Source organism: Topomyia yanbarensis, chromosome 1 (genome assembly GCF_030247195.1).
Source record: "Topomyia yanbarensis strain Yona2022 chromosome 1, ASM3024719v1, whole genome shotgun sequence".
NCBI lineage: Eukaryota > Metazoa > Arthropoda > Insecta > Diptera > Culicidae > Topomyia > Topomyia yanbarensis.
In genome coordinates this window covers 169,356,576-169,376,409 of record NC_080670.1, presented here as the reverse complement: position 1 = coordinate 169,376,409, position 19,834 = coordinate 169,356,576, and the positions used below count along the sequence as shown (strand labels likewise).

General features: G+C 40.1%; 1 protein-coding gene across 6 annotated transcripts in view; it reads right to left on the bottom strand.

The window, feature by feature from the left end:
* The window catches only part of LOC131680733 (active breakpoint cluster region-related protein), a 131,101-nt gene that overhangs the window by 55,638 nt on the left and 55,629 nt on the right, over nucleotides 1-19,834 (bottom strand). For all 6 annotated transcript variants that reach the window (XM_058961452.1, XM_058961477.1, XM_058961444.1 and 3 more), the window contains exon 3: nucleotides 3,564-4,438. In XM_058961452.1, coding sequence (XP_058817435.1) covers nucleotides 3,564-4,438 — 875 coding nt within the window. The remainder of the gene's footprint in view (nucleotides 1-3,563; nucleotides 4,439-19,834) is intronic.

Below are 19,834 nucleotides of genomic sequence, written 5' to 3'. Positions count from 1 at the left end.
ATTAAATGAATTAATTGATGAATAAATAAAAAGGTAAATGAAATGAATAAAATAATTCAAAGTAGGAAAGAATAGAAGAATAAGAAGAAAAAAATAAACAGAATAAATTTCAATTAAAAAACGATTAGAATTAAAAATTAACCGACATTGAAACAGGTTAAAAATAAAGGTTTAAAATGAAATGATCAGATATTAAAAATTAGTCACATCACACAATCAAAATTAATAAAATCCATCAAATGAAAAAACTTAAATGTGTATATAGAATGATTTTTTAATTTCACATATTGCAATATTTGAAATTAAAAAAATTATTTAGATAAAGTAAATAAATAAAACGAATTGCACGAATTTGAGAACCATTGTTTCAGAAAGTTTTGAAATGCTTCGTAAATTTTCCATTAATTAAAAAAATGACTAATTAATATACAATGCACTTCCTTGTGTTTCTATTCTGTTGTTTTCACCTTTTTGTTTTCGTTCTTTTTTTCTTGACGATTGTTTGGTATTTCTATTTTATTTATGGACCTTAATTAGTTATCAGGAAATTGGAATGACGGCGCCGGTGGTTGAGTGGTAACCGTGACCGCCACTCATTCCAGTTGGCCTGGGTTCAATTCCAGCCGAGGTCGTTGAGATTTTTCTGAGGTGAAAAAATCTGTGGTCACGTCTTCCTTCGGAAGCGAAGTAAAGCCTAAAGTAAATTAGGTCTTGTGCCCTTAACGCGCAAAACGGTTTAGTCCAATTTTTATTGCATAATACCAGGCGTTTGGCTTCTTGAACCAAAAGACAAGAGTTCGTCTTCGCTTTCTCGTCAGCAAACCAGAGCTATATTTGCTTCCCGGGACATCACTCGGGACATGTGGCTTTAGGCGTTCACATATGTCGTGTGAACTGTTTGGAATTTTTTGTGTCTAACTAGTGCTAATATACTAGTTTAGATACATCGTCTAACTAGACACCCAGATGGTGCTAGTTACTGACGAGATGAATTCGAAACACAAAAAAAACAAAACTTAATGAAGTAAAGCCGTTGGCCCCGGTCCATGAAATTGGTGGGCCGATATCTAGTCCAGGTAGTGGAATCACCTCTCTGGCGTCGGTAAAGAAGAAGTAGATCCAACTTCTATACTCTTACTAACAAAAATATCCTCCTCCCGTGATACTTGTGGAGCGCAGTAGTATATACGGCCTCTAGCAAAAGCAAGTATCGGACTAACACTGCCTTCCCTTTCCTTCCGCGATCTACGTTCGGGCCTGGCCGGCGCCGGTATTGATCAAAAACACTTTAGGATTACCAGGAGTTGCACATTGAAAGATGTTTCGCTACTCCCAAGAATAATTATCTACTGATTCCCTGTGCAACTTCAGCTAGTCCCGATCGATAACGGAGTAGCAACCGGGGGTGGTCGCACAAGCTCAAGCTTAATTAGTTATCAGGAAATTGGAACGTTCATTTTGTTTTGGAATTAGAGATGTCTTTTTGATACAAGATTTCTCGCAAAATTATTTTGTACAGTGTGGAGTTTTCAGGTCCAGTATTTTAACGAGTGATTGGAAATAGAAAACTGAGATAAGGTAACACGTGCTTGTAAATAGAAGGAACTGTGCCTTGTCTAGGCTATGTTGGCGATTATATTATTGTCGAAGGCTGTGCATTCAGTCGATTACAATATAGTCTCGTTCTAGCAATCCTTACAACTTGCGAATTGTTTCATTCGAAATGCTCGTTCCAGAGGTATGTATTAATGAGTCCTATATAAACCAATACCACGAAAAACTACTAATTGTGACTGCCACTGAAACTCCAACTGAAGCGTTCTCAGCATAGAGCAAATATGGGCAACTGTAATCTTCGCTGTAAGTTAGAAGAATCATTATACTTGCATCCCGCAGCGAGAGTTCAGGGGGTCTTTGGAAGACTTTTTCCCGGAATTTATTTGGGGATTTTCATACCAATACTATGAATATGATTTTTAATATCTGGAGCTGTAGAGCTAGGTTCTCAGAAGGGCTCCCCTTTCAGAATCATTCACTACAATCGCAGACGAGACAGGCAATGTCGCCCACTAAAACTCTGCTTTAGGCAATTGCAGCGGGCCGGGATTCTGAATGTGATATTCATTGTCCGGTTCAGATATGTGTGGGCGTTGGGACTTCGCGATCGCGTGTATCATCGCGAAGGGCCCGAACATTTGATGAATATGAATTTTTAATATCATTACAAAACAGGCAAACTTAGTTTTCAGATGACATATTTGAACACATATTTCATTCAACATTCAATAGATACGAAAAGTTTACGAAAAACACACGTGGAATGTCCGTTTTCCAAATTTTCATATTCAAACATCCATGCGACGATAAATATTTTCTTTTTCAAGTGGGATGTAATGTTAAATTCGTTTTTTGTTGTATGCTACAATACAAAAACTGCTTATAAGGTTTATAAGGATACAACAGACAAATAGAGATAGTTTTACTATATAAAATCCGGTAATCGGACATCTTTTTTGAAATTGCTCCATGCAAAAAATTCTATGCCCTTTTAAAAAAATGCTATTGAGTCAAAATGGTCTCATTGACTGTGGAAAATGTTTATTCTTCCATGCCGTTGAAACGTTTAATATTTTAATCGGATTTGAAGCTGGTCACAAATTTGAAGATTTTCGAACGGATCTTCGTGGAATTCGTCACCTTTCAAACAAAGACAACTAATAAAATTGGCATCTCTGAAAACTTCCTTCATTGGTAATGCCTGTTCTTTTAACATCAGCAAGCGCAGGTGGGCTTAAGTGGGTCACGAAGCATAAGCATGCTTTCGCAGTCTGCCAGTTCAGTTTAGACTTGTAAGTTCACCAGTGTCCTTCCACATACCCAGTCAATCAGGCTATCTTGTATAGTAAGAATAGCTTCAATACGAGGTCTCGCAAGGGTACCGAAAGTTTGTATAAAAATACCCTATTTCAAAATGTTTGTAAACATAAATTAAATAAGTAATTTAGGTTATTTTTGTGTTTGAATTATTACGCTGGTGAAAGATTGAACTTTATTGAAAGAATTGGTTTCTTTGGATTGCATATATCGAGAACATCTTCACGCCTAGTACCCACTTTTCGCCATGCTCGTGTTTTCGAATAGGAACTACTATTTCTGATGCGATTTCTTCTCCGTCGGTCGTTCTTCTTGGTGAGAAAAAAAGATATCGCTCAAAACGGGGGTCAGTAGTGGCACCCTGACATCATCTCATTAACATTTTGAATCATTTCCCAGTAGCAAAACCAACAGCCCTAACGATCCGATATTTCAACGATCTGTACAATATTTGCATTTAGATTAAAGTGAATTAATGTCGACGAGAAAAGTTTAACAAGCTTCTATGCTTTGTCACTGACAACACCCGCAGACTTAGTCACCCACACAAATCACTGCAATGCACGTGACGATAAATTCGCAGTGTCACAGTGATTAAAGTTCTCCAATCAAAAAGCAGGAAAATGCAAATTTTCCCATCCCTCCACCTCGTTCAGAAAGGGAAACATTAATGACATCGGGTTACTCACCGTGGTGGAACCTTTTTCTTGAGCTCCTGCCCGCCGGAGATGAGTTGCGAAGTTCGCTCGGCAATCGATGAACCCACCAGGGGTGGTGCTGACGGTTTCGGATGCTGTTTGGCACTGTCCAGGAATGTGCTGTGCTCACTTGCAACAGAGCTGTTTTTATGCTGCTGCTGGTGTAACAGTTGACTATGGTGCACACTGTTGTTATTATTGTTGTTGAGGTTTTCACAACTTCCACGATTCGTGTTGATTAGTACGTTCTCATAGCTGTTGGGCTTGCCGGAGGCAGTGGTACTGGATTGTATGATTGTTGTTGGATTGTTATTGTTGCTATTGTCGCTGGTAGTTTTGGCTGGTAGAGCCGGCACGGCGGCAGCTAATGAGCTGGAATGTCGCTTTGACTCTTCTTTTTGCTTAGGAGTGCTCTCAGAAGGTTCTTTGACTTCAATAACCGTCACAAAGTGGCTTGGTGAGGAAAGAAGGGCGTCACTGTGACTGGAACGTCGCGGGCGAGTCGGCTCGCTGTCGGAAGTGTTCTCCGGTTGGTGGTTACTTCCGTTGGCACTACTTGGCAGACCAGTCTTACCGGTAGAGGTTATCATCGTCGACGAGGGTGAGGAAGAGGAGGACATCGATGAAGATTTGGTGGGAGATGAAATGTCACCACTGACGCAGCGCCGCTGGTGCAGGTTCGAGGTAAGCTCATTGATGCACTGATTCAGTGCACTGTCTTTGTGTAGGTTGTCCCTGCGCAGGGCCACCGGTCCGGTGGACGCGCAGGGGTCGCTTTCGCCGGGAGCATCCGCATCTTCCGCTTTGGCACCGTTGGTTTCTTGGTCCGCGCTGTGGTTGGTGGCTGCAGCTTTGATGATTTGGTTCTGTAAAAAGAAAAAGAAAAATAGGTGAGAAAATTTGTCGATTATATTTAAGGAAGCTATTCAAAGGATGGGATAAAATCCAAAAATCTGCAGCCATGACATCGCTAAATTCCAATTTTTGCTTTATAATTAATAAACATAAATTGTAGCGCTTCCAAAAATCAACAATATTGTTTATTTCTGTGAGGTAAGAAAAAGTCTACAGGAGTGGTTCTCACATTCAGACTCTTCTCCAGTGGGCATAAAACCTCCTCATGTGGCTGACTGACTTTCCTGACTAATGACAACTACTCCATACCTGTAAAATGAAATAATTTTTTTATATATAAATACAAATTAGAAGATCCTAGAGTGTTGATCATTTCAGATATGAGTGATTGTATCAAGTTTACCGCCTCCAATCTGAAAGCGTTGCAAAGTTTCTTTTGATCGTAACTAAAAATAAACAAAAACCGATACTTTCCCCCGATTACATACGCACTTGATCCAAACAGATATACGCATAAAAATTTCGATTTCATCTCACGATATATATAGGTCTGCAATTACACGCAATACGAAAAAAAAATACACTGCCTATTTCTGCCACCGCATTCGTATCAACTTTTCGCATAGATAACAATCTTTGTAGGTTTCCATGGAGAACAAGAGAAAAATAAAACACATCTCACTCTCATTAATGATGATTGGTTTTCATTCACTTTTAATTCAGTTTCGAGCTTTCGATTTCATGCACTGCCCCTTCAATGGCCGATCGGATTGGCTCTTTAAAATTTATCAGGTAAGAGCGAATCGTGTTTGAATAACTTTTTTAAATGAAGCTAAAAGTATTGGCTTCATAACAATACCAACCACGACAGCCGTACACGTGCGTTATTTTCCTTTCTTGGAAGCAATGCTCCATATGTGTGAAAGGGGGTTGATCCGGTACAGCTTCGAAACAAACAATTAAAAATAAATAAGCACCTCATCGCTATTTGAAAATAATAAATACTCTCAGTTGAGCGGAACTGAAAGGGGTAAAATAAACGACTTATCAATAACTGTTATCATTATACGTCTAATAGTTTCGTATTAACGGTGGGCTATCATCCATTATGAAACGGTGGTGTGGGTGGCAGTCATGTTTTCTATTACATTACAAATATTTTAGTAAATCGATTTTTTCTTTTTTAATTCGATTGTATATACATTTAAAATATGTGTGTAAAATTTGAGCATGAAATTCGAAAAATTACAGCTTTGATTTTGACCACGAGAACAACAAGATCGGGGACACATTGACATAAAATTATATGTTTTTTTTTAAAAAACTTTGTTTTAAAACTATGTACATGATAGTGCGAGTATCGAGTTTGAAAATTTGAAAAATAAAAAAGGATTTGTTGTTCTACTGGAGCTGTAGAGCTACACGATAACGTGTATTATCGCGAACGGCTCGGGCGTTAACGTGTTCGATCGCGTGGGCGTTTATTTCGCATATTCCCGTGTATGATTGAATGATCGCGCGCGGACCGTGAACCTTAATTTTCGGTGTATGATTCAGATGCTAGAAGAGAGTAAGTTCTTGTCGCCATGAAACGTGTTGTCATTTGTTGATTGGTCCAACTGCAGGTATGGGGCTAGGCTGCTAGGACCGAGGGTAGAGATTTCCGAACGTAACCGTTCATTTCAGTTCAGTCACCGGGGAGTTGTCCTGTTTACGAGATCGCGGGCGTAGGTGTGCGTGGATGAACGCGAAGGGTTCCAGCGTTTGTATGTCAAGGTGTTTGGCGCTATCGATAGCGTGTATGTAGCTTCGCGTGCAAAAATTTGATTTCATGGCGTGTGGCTTGCATATTATTGAATTTAATTTTTAGTTTATGGTACAGATGGCAGAAGAGTGTAAGTTTCCCCATATCATTAGAAGTCCCGGTCATGCCGCCATGGAACGTGTTATCTAGTGAATATGAGCATCATTTCTTTTTGGTTCAGCTGAAGGCGTGGACCTAGACTGCTAAGACCGAAGGAAGAGATTTCCTGACGTGACCGATGCATTATTGCGCAAACATGGGCGTTTGTAGGTTCCCGCTTGAGACCTCGTTTATAAGTTTATTAATGCTAATACTTTCACTTAATCATGTTTTCATGTTTGCGAGACCGTGGACTTTAGTGTGCGTTCATGATCGCGAAGGTCTTAAGCGTTTGTATGTTGACGTGCTGAATGCTAGAAGAGAGTGAGATTCCACACATCACCAAAGTTCCTGGTCATGTCGTTATGGAACGTGTTGTTTAGTGGATATGCGCGTCATGGACCTATGCTACTAGGGCCGAGAATGAGGAACTTTCTAACGTGACCGATTTATGATCACGCGAACGCATGTGCTTGTAGATCTCCGCTTGAGACCGCAATTTTGAGCTTAGAAGTGCTAAAATGTTCACTAAATCACCGGGATGTTTGTGAAATGGTGGAAGTAGTTGAGCGTGCACGGAGCTCAAGCGTTTTTGTCGCGTCCGCTAGCTTGTATGTAACTGCGCGTGGATAAATTCCATTTTATAACCGTGTGGCCATTCGCATATTCGCGTGTGTTCTTGAATGATCACGCACGGTCCGTGAATCTGATGATTTATTTTCAGTGTACGGTTCAGATATTACAAGAGAATTCCTCCATATCACTAGAGTTCCCGGTTATGTCGCTATGGAACGTGTTGTGTAGTGAATATGAGCGTCATTTTTTGATTGGTTCAACTGAGGGCATGAGTCTAATCTGCTAGGACCGAGGGTAGAGACTTCCGGACGTGACCGATTCATGATCGCACGAGCGGTGAATGCTTGAGAACGCGTTTGAAAATTTATAGGTGCTAAAATGTTCACTTAACTACCGGGGGGTTTTAATGTTGGCGAAATTTCGGGCGTAAGTATGTGTGGATGATCACAATGGACATGTCCACGTTTGTGACCAAATTTGTGTTACCGCGAAGGCCACGAGCGTTTGTACGTTTCGAATGAGAGAGAATATGAGTGTATATAAGAAAATATGCAATTGATTGTGTTAGTGAGTGTTAGTATAAATTTAATTTAAGATATTATAATAAAAGCAACAATAACATATCGCATACAATACGTACTTTTGGTACATAAGAGTTATGGAAAAACGAACTACTAGAAGTACAACAAAAACAGACTAGAACAGCTTGTAGATATTTTTGCATGAAAAAATTACAGAATATTATTGAAATGATGTAGTATATTTTACAAAAGTTTCGATAAATTCGCTTCACCCAACTTTCTAAAAAAATTGACAAAAAAACTGATTTTTTTACACTGGAACCCTTACCCTAGAGCTCGACCTTAGGCCCATATAAAATGAATGAATCACTCAAACCTGAAAAACGATCAATCTGGAGCTGGATAAATATCTCAATAGATAGATTTCAATTGTGTCTTGTTCCCTTGTTTCACGAAGATCTCTTCGCTTGGATTGTGCAACGCTATCACTGGCACAGCGACCTAAGAATCGACTTTGAAGTCTGTCGAAATTCGTGTTCCACAACGGATCTTATATTTTTCGATATATCTTCCATAAGAAGATTAAAGTGCAATAATGTATGATTAGCATAAAAACTATTTTTAAAAAGTTATCTGAATCACGTTCACTTTTATTTTAGAGTGGTCCAACGGGAGCTGAAGGATTTCCGGAAGAGCTTCCTGTCTGAATTACTCACTACAATAGCGGACGGGACGGGAAATGTCACTCACTATAACACTGATTAAGGTACGGGTCAAATGTTGGGACCTGAAGATTTCATGATCGTGTGGGAATGAGCGTTTATATGTTCGCACTTGAGATCTCGTTTATCAAATTTGTTCACCACTCAACTTTGGACCGGATCTGGGAAACGAACACTTCTGGGTTTTCGGTGCAATAACTCAAAGTGGTTCGATATCACTTATAAATTTGGCAGACACTCTCCGTAATTTATTGCACTATTGAATATAAACGAAAGGTGTACAAATTGACGCAACCGATGTGATTCAGAGTTTATTTGAGACTGATCATTTACCTATTTCCGAACAAGCTTTCAACCGAGATACGATTTTTAACCTCAATCGGTATTTGATTGTAGTGATAACATGGTTATATAATATTGACTATAGATCACATGAGTAGTGACCGACGCACATGCTTGTAGTGAACGGATGCCTGGTAGCACCGACCATTTAAGCGTTAGCTACTCTTTCTCTGTTTCTCTTCAAAATTATATTTTTTATATTGTAACGACATATAATTAGCAAGGGACTGGAAGGTGAAGTATTTTTCAAATATTAAGAGCCATAGTACTCAAGGGAGAGCAAGGATTTGAAGTAAGAAAGTTTAGAAAAGCGTGTAGTAGGGTCAATTAACAAGCTTAGAGTTTCCCGGTTACTTAGCTTTTTGTCTTCTGCAGCGCAGGAGTCAGGATCTTTTGGCATTAAATGCGAATCACCTGAGTCTGCGGCATGTCCGGACAAGCGTAAAGTCAATTTAATGACTTATGCTGTCGGAGCCGATGTTAATTTGAGTTACTATGTTAATTTAATCATCAGCGCGTTTTCATGTTTGAGAGATCACGGGCCTAGGTATGCGTGGATGATCGCGAAGTGATCGAGCGTTTGTATGTTGCCGTGGTGCGGTATGACTATTTGCGTATTCGCGTGGACCGCGAATCTGGTGTTTGATTTTGGGTGTACAATTCAGATGCTAGAAAGTCCCCCCCCCCCCCATATCACTACATTTCCCGACAATGTCGTCCTGACACTTGTTGACTAGTGTACTACCCATATAAGCATAAGAGTCCCATTAGGGATTTTTGTTGAAAATGAGATATCTGTTGGATTGTACACCACTGAATCATAATGCACAAATATGATTACCAGGTTTGTTTAGAAAATATTGGAAAAATACCAAAACATGGTTGTCTCATCCATAAGGCTCAATGAAATATGTAAATCTTGAACAGCGTTTTTCTCGGCTTGCTGTTTTTCAATATGGGACTCTTATGCATATACGGGCAGTGTATATGAGCGTCTTTTTTTGAGAATGGTCCAACTGAAGGCATGTACCTAGGCTGCTAGGACCGAGGATAGAGGCTGCTGAACGTGACCGATTCATGATCGAGTGAGAATGCGCGGTTGCATAATTTTAAGATCGCGAGCGTAGGTTTGCGTGAATGATCACAATTGCATGGTCGCGTCGGTGAGCAGAGTTGCATTATCGAGCCGGGCTGGAGCGTTTATATATTAGCGGGTGAAAGCGTGGCCGTGTGTGTCGAGTGTATGGAACATCGCGTGCATAAATTTGTTTGTATTCGTGTAACAGCTTACATATTCGCGAGGGCTTTTGATTGTTTGCGCGGACGGTGATTTTAAAAGCATTGCTCAGATCTAAAAAGAAGTTAGTTGGTCCATATCACAGTAGTATCCGACAGTGACACCTTAAGACTTCTAGTGTATATGTGTTTGTTCGTTTTGCAACTGAAGACATGAACCTAGGCTGCTAAGAGCAAATGTAGGGGCTTCCGGACGTGACCGATTAATGTCCGTGTGGGAACGGGCGTTGGTATAATCGCACTTGAGACCTCGTTTATAATTCCGTAAGTGCTAACAAATTGACTTGATCACCGGAGCGTTTTTTTATATGCGAGATCGCGATTGCATGTTCGCATTCTTGGGCAGGTTTATATTGTTACGGAATCTATGTCTGCGTAGCGACTAGAATATTTGACGGGTATTATCTAGATAAGATTGAAGCAGTGATGATAGGGGCTGTCAAAAAGTATGCGAGAGAAAAAGGCAATTATAAAAGTTAACCAGCTACGATAGCACGCGTTTTATCTCGTTCCGAAATTATCTACTCCTTAACACAATTTCTGCTCGGGCAGGAATTTCGCGTTTTTCGTGGAACCGACGAATCGACTGTCGGAATATTTGATCGCGCGGTCGTTTTTTATGTTGCGTATGCTAGTATGCATGTATTTAATTTTATATCTTTGAATTCATTTATATAATCGAGTTGCCGTTTGCATATTCGCGGGGGCTTTTAAGTATTCGCACAAGTAGTCATTCTGTTGTTCGAACTATGGTGCCCTCAGACTTTTTGTCTGTTGTAAGAATTTTGATCGCGCGGGAGCGGGCGTTTGTATGTTGGCGCTTGAGACGACGTTTATAAATTCGTAAGTGCTAATCCGTTGACTTCATCGCCACGATTTTTTTTATGAATGCGAGATCATAGGCGTAGGTATGCGCGAGTTTGTGTTATCGCGAAAAGCTTTAGCGTTTGTATGTTATTGTGCGTGTTTTATCGCGTGTACTAATGCGTTTCTATGAACAAACCGTGTGGTATCCGACGAGCAGATTTGAGCAAAGAATAGACCTGGGTACCTGCTACCAAGTCGTAGGAGGTGACTAACAACAGAAGGCGTCCCTGAGTTAAGGTATCTTTTCGTGCCGAGGTTGACTAAGAGATTTAAAAATTTTAGCCAAGGTCGGAGGGCTGGCTTTTTCTCTGGTTAGCGAATCTCTATCGAAATGGCTATTTATACCATCGCAGACCGTTGGATTCAAGTTATGGGCATGTCCCAGGTTCAGGTTTTCTGATCCGCTAATGGTGACTATTATACAAAGTATTTGGGAGCTTTCGGATGTTGTACGAAAATGACTTATACAAGATACACAGATTTCCAGTATGATCATACAGCACATCATCACAGTTCAGTTGTTGAAATACATAATAAATACCTCTGCTCTAGCACTCTACCGTAATTTGTTTTGTTTCACGGAATCGTACTCGTTGTTGGAATACACATATAGATGATCAGTCCCCTTGTTGATAAATAACGGATTTGGGAACGTTGCCTATATATCTGGGCCATCATCAACCGTTCTTGTCGGAAGCAAACGAGCGCAGTTTGCTGAATTAGACATACTCCGTCCACTGTATTAAGAAGCGGCACGCCACAATACTGCAATCAAATATGTGACGTTTCTTGAACGTATTTCAATAGTTCCGATACTTGTTTTCAGTTAATTCCGATAGTGTATTATGGTTTCAATTTCGGACACATTCGACTTTCAGAAATGCAACACAACTCACCTCCTCAACATTATTTGCCCTCTGGTTATCTCCAACGCGTTAGTCCTCGTTTTCTTGAGTTCTTATGCACGGTTCAGTTACCTGTGTGTTTAATGTTTGGAACCGGCGATGCTGCACAATCTTGCGCGAATTTTACCATCACAATGGTTCTTCGAAGGTAATTGTTGAGATTGTATGCGTCTACGAGGGATGTTTTTTTTTTATTTCGATTATAGATGTTTTAACCTTAAGGTCCTTCGCCTCTTCGGGTTAGAAAAATCTCTTATGAAAAATTTCTAACCCTATGTGTGGGGTCGGGACTCGAACCCAGGTGCGCTACGTACAAGGCAGCCTATTTACCAACTACGTTACGCCCATCCCAAACGAGGATGTGAATATCCAAGTTTCCCTAAGTGTTCTTCAGAATATTTCTCGGTGAAAAATCCCATTTCTCAAGCTCAAGCTGAGTTTGAGTTACCTTTGGTCCTTGCCGTTTGTGGTCGAAAGAAATCCTAAGATACGAACTTCATCTTCGTTGTAAAGATACGGTCACTAATAGACCACGACCATCACCATTTGCAGTTCTATTGGAATTAGGACGATTTGTGCTGATTCCATCAGTGTGTAATCTACCCAAACACAGTAGCTGTTCGCTTCGGATTGGGGCGGTGGTAGGCCTTTTGCGTCCGCATCCCTTATCATCTATTTTTGTTGGGTGATTCATCAACAGTGCATTGAGTCACTTTGGTTATGCAACTATTTTTTCCGCACTTTTTTAGTCGCAAATAAGTAGTAGTCTTCATTTTATTATTTTTAAAGTTGCACATATTTTGTCGTATGCAATTTTAAATGCTCGCTGTTTTGATGGCATTGTAAGGGAGAACGTGATCATGCCAATCGGGCTGACATTGCATTGGACTGAGCAGACTAATTTTTATGTTTATTTGGAGCTTGTTTTACCAACTGGGGAATTAATCCACGGGAAATTAGGAGTGCGTGGGGAGGACGCATGGTCTTGTTTGAGTGGAGTGCTGACTTCGTTCATGTATGAGGGTTGAGAATTGACCATTCGCGAGAGGGATCGAAGGCCAGTTATCGATTTTTCTCAGTCATATCAGCGCGAAGAAATTCTTTTATGATTTCGAAAATGGTCGATATTGTTTAATTGTGGCCCTAACTCGTTTCCACTCTTGCTTTTTTTCTGTTCGAGATTTTTTGTTGGTTTTCCTTTTGCTGGTTTGTCTTCTGTAGGAATACTGTCTGAATTAACTGTATTCTGTATTTTCCCTCAGAACTGTAGTTCTATCAACGATCCCATGTTTTTATACTTCTTTAGTACTTACTTAGCATAACCAGTAATGATCATAACAGCAAACAAATCGCGCAGAAGTAATTGCTTAGAATAGGCATTCTATTATTTGCTTAGAATCGTCATTCTGTTATACAAATGCTACGGAAATAAATCAGTCCCCATTCCTGGTTTTATACTATTTTTGCAGTTTAATATTAATCTTACTACGAAACCATTACACATGTGCAATTCCAACTATCTAAAAAATAGTACCTGACACAAGAAAAAATTAAGACGCGCAGAAATACTTCTTGTATACGATCGTATTAATTCGACAAATGACAGGTTTCCCCATTTTTTTTTTAATTCGTTTATTTAAAACGACTCAATGCGTTAGCTTAGAGGAGCCACGGGTCTTTTATATATTTACAATATGTAAAAATAAAAATTACAATACATTTTATTTTGAGCTTGTAAGATCCCGTGAGCGCAACTTGCTATTGCGAGCGGAGATCTTTTTTCGCGTCGGGCAGATGTTCCTTCTCTCGCCAATTTCAGGGTTATCCATGTCTCTCTCGTTGTCGTTTACGCCCGTATCAGCATCTTGATTACGGTCTTGATACTCGAAATCAGATGTTCTTCCTGGTTTCTTGCCCTTGTGGGTCACGAATGTGAACACTCCATCCTTGGTGGTAGTTTCTTCACTGGTGGTATTAGTTGTAAAGTTTGAAGTACTTGACGCAGCTTTTACAGTTGTCATTATTGCCTGAACAGCAGCCACAAATTTAGCAACCGTTTGCGGTTCAGTTGAATATATTGGAGCTTGGGTGTTGGCATTTCTTTCTGCAGGTGAGCTTTCCTCAGCGGTTTCTGGGCAGGGTTGTCCGTAGTGTGCCGTTTGTTCACAGAACTGGCACGTATTCGTTTGTCCTTGATATGTACAAAGAGTTCGCTGTGTAATGGCATCACCCCCTTCTGTTTTGTACTGCAGGGTAAGGTAGGAGAGAATGGGTTGGTCTACCTGCATTCTCACCACAAAGACATCATTTGAAATACCTGGGAAGTAGTTTCTCCATGTGTCCTCCATAATAGATTCCACTGCTCCGAAATTCGACATGAATTTTTTAATTGCCACTTTGCATTTAAGTGGAGATAAATCATGTAATTTAACTTCAATATTTCCATTATCCATGTATATAGGGATCTTGATTTCAACGTTGTCACAAACAAGCACGTGTTTCAAGTTGTTCTGCGAAATAAATCTTTTCGCCTGAGCGAATTTGTTGAAGGTTTTCAGCACCGCATGCCTGACGTGTTCAAGCTGTATAGAGGTGACTTCCGAAAACCGAAGCTGCATTTTCACCTTCAGCAGATGTTCCACATCACGAATACTTGGTCTTATGCGAAAAGATCTGAAGTGCATCGCCACTGTGTTAGGCCGAATAATCAAGTTTTGTTGATGAGACTCAGTCATCTTGAAAAATCACCCAAGAATACAAATAACGGTTTCCTTTGTTCTTCTAACAATGCACACAAGAAATTGTTTTTTTCGTTCGCTTTGCACTGGCTCGGACAGAAGCAGGAGCACACTGAGTATCGTGACCGCTGTCTTTGATGGTTGAAAATAGACTGAGGTTTCCCAAATTCTCGGCAGCCGACTACCCAGAGCAATTGTTACATAATAACGCTATTGGCAAATTTACTATCAACTCTCCCCTTCCCGTGATACATGTGGAGATGCAGAGGAGTGCTCGGTCTTTATCAGCGACATGTATAGGACTAACATTCCCTTCTTTCCTTCAAACGTGGCCGGCGTCGGTATTGATCAGCATACAGGGGTCAACATAGATTTCACAATGTGGCTCATCATGTTATTCCCAAGCATGTTGTTCCAATGAACATTTTGCAATCTCAATTGGTTCGGGTCAATAACGGAGTAGCAACCAAGGGTGACCTCCTATGCATATGGTTATGCTAATTAGGTTAGTACCAATTTTAAAGTGTCAATCAGGTCTAAAATTCATTAGCTCACTGCTAGAGATTTTTTTTTTAAATTTCTTCCAATGAAGCTGAAACTTCGTGCTGCCAAAGCATCACTACAACTCTTTCCATTGAGATCCCAAAAGATTTATTAAACATGAGTTCCTTCTTAATATTACTCTTTTTAAAGGACATGTTTCTACATACTTTTCCGTTCGACGTACTGCTTGGATATGTCAGATGCCCGGCTATAAGCCATTCATCACGCCTTACTAACCTCGATTTCCAGTGAAACTATAAAGTCAACTACGCACTGTCGAGTTCAGTGGAAACGCTTCCATCCCGTGGACAGTAAATAAATAACTCTGGTTCATAAGTCAACGAAGATGATGTCGCCCATGCGAATCGACACAGTGGAAAAAAGTATATTATAAATAAACTCATTATAAATAAACCCCCTCAGCAAGTCAGTGCTCGGCCGGAGCAAAGGAACAATAAACAATCGCAGTCAATATGATGCTCACTGACGGGGTATAGGAACTCTCACGCGTACCACGGATCTTACGATGCGTGGGGAAAACACGTTCGCATGTTACGGATGAAGAAAAATGTCAAATCCTAAATCGATTACCATGGGGTTCGGTTTAACATTTGCCGGCTTCAATTTTATGATTATCAAATCAAATTTTCTTTGTTGAACGATTTTCACGGACGTTTGTCAGTTTATTCTGGTTCAGAAAATAAACGAAATGTGTACACCAGTAGTGGCCTGAACAGAGGAGAGCCAACCCGATGAGATATGGAAAAAGAAGTTTCAAACCAAAACATCAAATTACCCCACGCTAGCTAGCTTCAATTCGTTGAAACAATCGCTAATTTTATTTTCCTCGTGTTTGGTCTGCTGATATACACGAACAGTGGCTGGCTGACATTTGCTTCGTGGCATTCAATTGATTTCTACTGGTATTATGGATGGAGATCTTTCTGAAAGATTAATACCGTAGCCTCCGCAAAAATCAACATATTACCAATGGACTAAAACATATAGTACTTGGCTTAACCTCAATTTACAAAATAACGGATTACGGTGCCTAGTTATTTCCGCAATCTACTGAAATTGTACACTAAATCCCATTGCTTGAGGTTCCCGGAAACTTCAGTTCGCCGCGAATTTTTTATACATTTTTATGCAAACATCACACAACCAAAAGGAAACAGAAAGGGAGTCCATTCACACATCACGAGTACAATCTCTGTTTAAATAAACTTTGAGACATACAAACTACGCGCCTGCCATCATTAGGCCATAAGTTTCCTTATTTCGCATACAATACTCTACACTGCGGAGTACATTCACGTGAACTGTAACGACCCCGTTTCCTTACAGTACATTCTTCCTGTCTATCGTTAGTTTTCCCAACTTGAAAAATAAAAAAAAAACTTTTCAACTCAGCCCCGGGTTTGAAGTGGAACTGCGACGACATGCATACAAACATGTAATAAACCAAACAGAACTCGGTATGGTTGCTCGTTGCTGCTGCCATGCCATACACTACACACCGACGAGCGAGCAGTGCCTAAAGTGTCATTAGGCATGGTACATTAATACTTGTATCAACAAGGAGCTGTTTGTGTTTGGCTCTGAGCTGTGAGCACTCGGGTTGAAAACCGTACGGCAGCGGGGATCTGCTAGAAACTGATTGGAGAGGTGTACATAAACATATCGTCCACCTGCACACCGTTGAAGAAGGAAGAGTTTCAGTTGGTGCCGTTGTTGCGCCTTGATTTACGGAAAACTTTGTCAGGCAACAGTTTTCACTTTTTGTATGTGACACTAGAATGAAACTGAAGCTTCCCGGCGCTTCAACTGATATTATCTAGTGAATCATTCATTACCTAGACGGGTCGTACTTCGTTCGTTATGATCGTACGGAAATGAAAACGATGGAACTTGCATTTACTTTCATTCAGATAAACTTTCTTAAGTAAAGGAAACTAGTTGTCACTTTCGATGTCGGTAAAAAGGTTACCCAATATTTAATTTGGGTTTGCGGAAATAAAATAAAGCGGTGTTGTGGAGTCCTGACATTCTTTTTCGACGGATTTCGCAGCGTGCAGGACAACTGCTGGTATTCTATTGACAGTGAGAATAATTTGTGGATGGAACACAACTGGTTTTTTAGACGAGCGGTTTACGACCTGTCGCTGGATCAGAACTTGTAAAAAACCACAAGCATTAGAAAGGATTGTCAGCGTAAACAATATAAAAGCGAGCAAGCTGAATCATACTTCGACTGGCTACATGAGTAACCTGTACAACACACATTACAGCAAAACAATGCAAAAATCCCCACAAAACGGACGCTCTCAGTTAACGCTTCCTTGACTGTTTTCGTAAATAAACAACCTTCAACTTCAGCACCTTTCCATTTGCTCGATTCGGAACTTGAACAGTGTGTAGACAACATTTGTATTCAGCTGTGCACACATCGATTTTGAGATTAATCATCGTGGCATTTCATACAGTAACTATTAGAGTACTATTTCAGTCGAAGTTTGTGTTATGTTTTTTATTGCACTGTTGGATATATTTGATATTTGAAAACAGCCATTTGTCCACCGTACAGGGTAATCTCTGATGTATTCATATAACTTAGGAACTCTTGCAAGCAATAAATGATTCTGACAAGAATGTACATATAAATGTCTCATGTCCCATATAGGACAGCCCGTAGAACATGGGACAATTATGCGTATAGCGGAAGTGCAGGTTTGAGAAAGTACTGTAGGGAGGGTACGTGACGTTTGGCTGCCAACAGAATGGTTGCGAGAAGCTGAGCTGAACCTGATACTGGCACTAGAATGTGGGAAACCTGCTTGCAGCAAATCACATGGAACATATCGTAGTGAAAGCTGGCAATCGGCATGGCTTCTATACTGACTCCATCATTTTGTTTGCTGCTGGTAGGTTTCTCACAGATCGCTTCTCGCATTCACTCTGTTGGCAGTCTTAGGCATATGGACATTAGGCGTACATACTTTAGGCATAATGTATTTTAGACATAATGGACGAAAGACATAACATACAAAAAATATAACTTTTTTGGATATTTAGGTTTGCGTTAGGAAAATCTCTACTTTATGATAGGCTGACCTCGTATAACGTTAACAAGAATCTGTAATAAGAGAGAAAATACTCAAGATCGTTGAAAGGCTACATCACTACTACTCTTATAATCATGAAGATTTGTATTCTTAGAAGGGAGTATTTTAAAAAGGGAATGTTCCTATGAATTATGCAAATTATATTGATTCAAGCTCATATAAACCCGACGCCATGCATTACTGCTCCAATTTTGACCAAATATCGATGCAAATTGAACAATAACGAAAGGCCCACAATTTTTAAAAACTCGCTACGTATTGAACAGAATAAGTATTGGATTAAGTTCGTGACAGTATCATGTTTGTCTGGGCAACTCTTCACACCTACGACAAAAAAAGTTTTCACTTTGATGGTACTGAAACATAATCGGTTGACCTGAAAACATGGAAGAAAATCATGGAAGCAGAAGATATTTACATTTGATCGATTAATTTTGCATTCTTTATTTCATGAGCTGTGCTTTATTACATATATTTTTCTGGACGATAGCATTATATAGGTATGTAAGAACGACGGAAAACTATTAGGGTACTTCCGTATTTTTTAAAACGCAATTGATACCGATTTGGAACCAAGATATCGTGCCTAGTTTAATCATACATGGTCCATGAAAAAGGAGTACATAAAATAACCGGGCCAGAGCTTAAAAAATTGACATCGTTGCTTGAACTTGAAAGAAAACAAAATTCAATTCACGCCCGCTGCGATAAATGAAATTTTTGGTTCGTTTCAATCGTCATTCGTTCGGCCGACGCAGCGCTTTCAGGTACGGACATGTTCGGTTTCAGAAGAAAAGTGAATTTTATTTCTATTCTAGCTCTGAGAGGGATTATTGATCAAAAGTGCACCAAATATAGATTACGCAGTTCCCTTATGCTCGAAAATGTAGAAGATGCTAACTTCTGCCTTGAAACTGTCCACATAATAACAAATGAATGCTTTGGTTGGTGAATGAATTTATATTTCCTCTGCACTCAAGCATTCGATTCTGCATGAAATTTCAGTAAACTGGAAAGTGAATGAATGAGGAAGGCGTTGAATCTGAATGGCGGTTTCGGTAAACGCAAGCAGAAATAGGTAACTGATTTTGAAATTTCGTAACACTGAACCGGGCTACCTTCCAGTAGGTTTCTTTTTATTCGAGAGTTGTCCTACTGGAGCTGTAGAGCTAGGTTCTCGGAAGAGCTTCCCGTCAGAATCACATACTACAATTTACAAACGAGACAAGCAATGGCGCCCAGTAAAACACTGCTTTAGGCCTATTGTAGCGGGCCGTGATTCTGAATGTGATATTTATTGTACGGTTCAGGTATGTGCGGGCGTAGGGACTTCGCGATCGCGTGTATCATCGCGAAGGGCTCGAGCATTTGTACGTTAACGTGTTCGATCGTGTGTGCGTTTGTATGTCACGTGTGTATGTAACTTCGCGTGTATAAATTCAGTATTAAAACCGTGTTTCTTTCGCATATTCGCGTGTGTTTTAGAATGACCGCGTGCGAACCGTGAATCTGATAATTAATTTCAGAATCTAGAAGAAAGTGGGTTCTGCCATGTCACTATAGTTCCCAGTCATGTCGCCATGGAACGTGTTGTCTAGTGGATATGAGCTTAATTTTTTGATTGGTATAACTGAATGTATGGACCCAAGTTGCTAGAATGGAGGGTAAAGATTTCCGGACGTGACCGGTTCATGATCGCGCGTGTTTGCGGGTTCGCGTTTGAGACCGCGTTTGTAACTGCGTGAGTACTAAAACGTACACATTATTACCGGAATGTTATAAAGTTCGCACGATCGCGAACGTAGGCGTGCGTAGATGATCGCGAAGAGCTTAAGCCTTCGTACGTTGACGTGTTTGTCGCGTGAATAA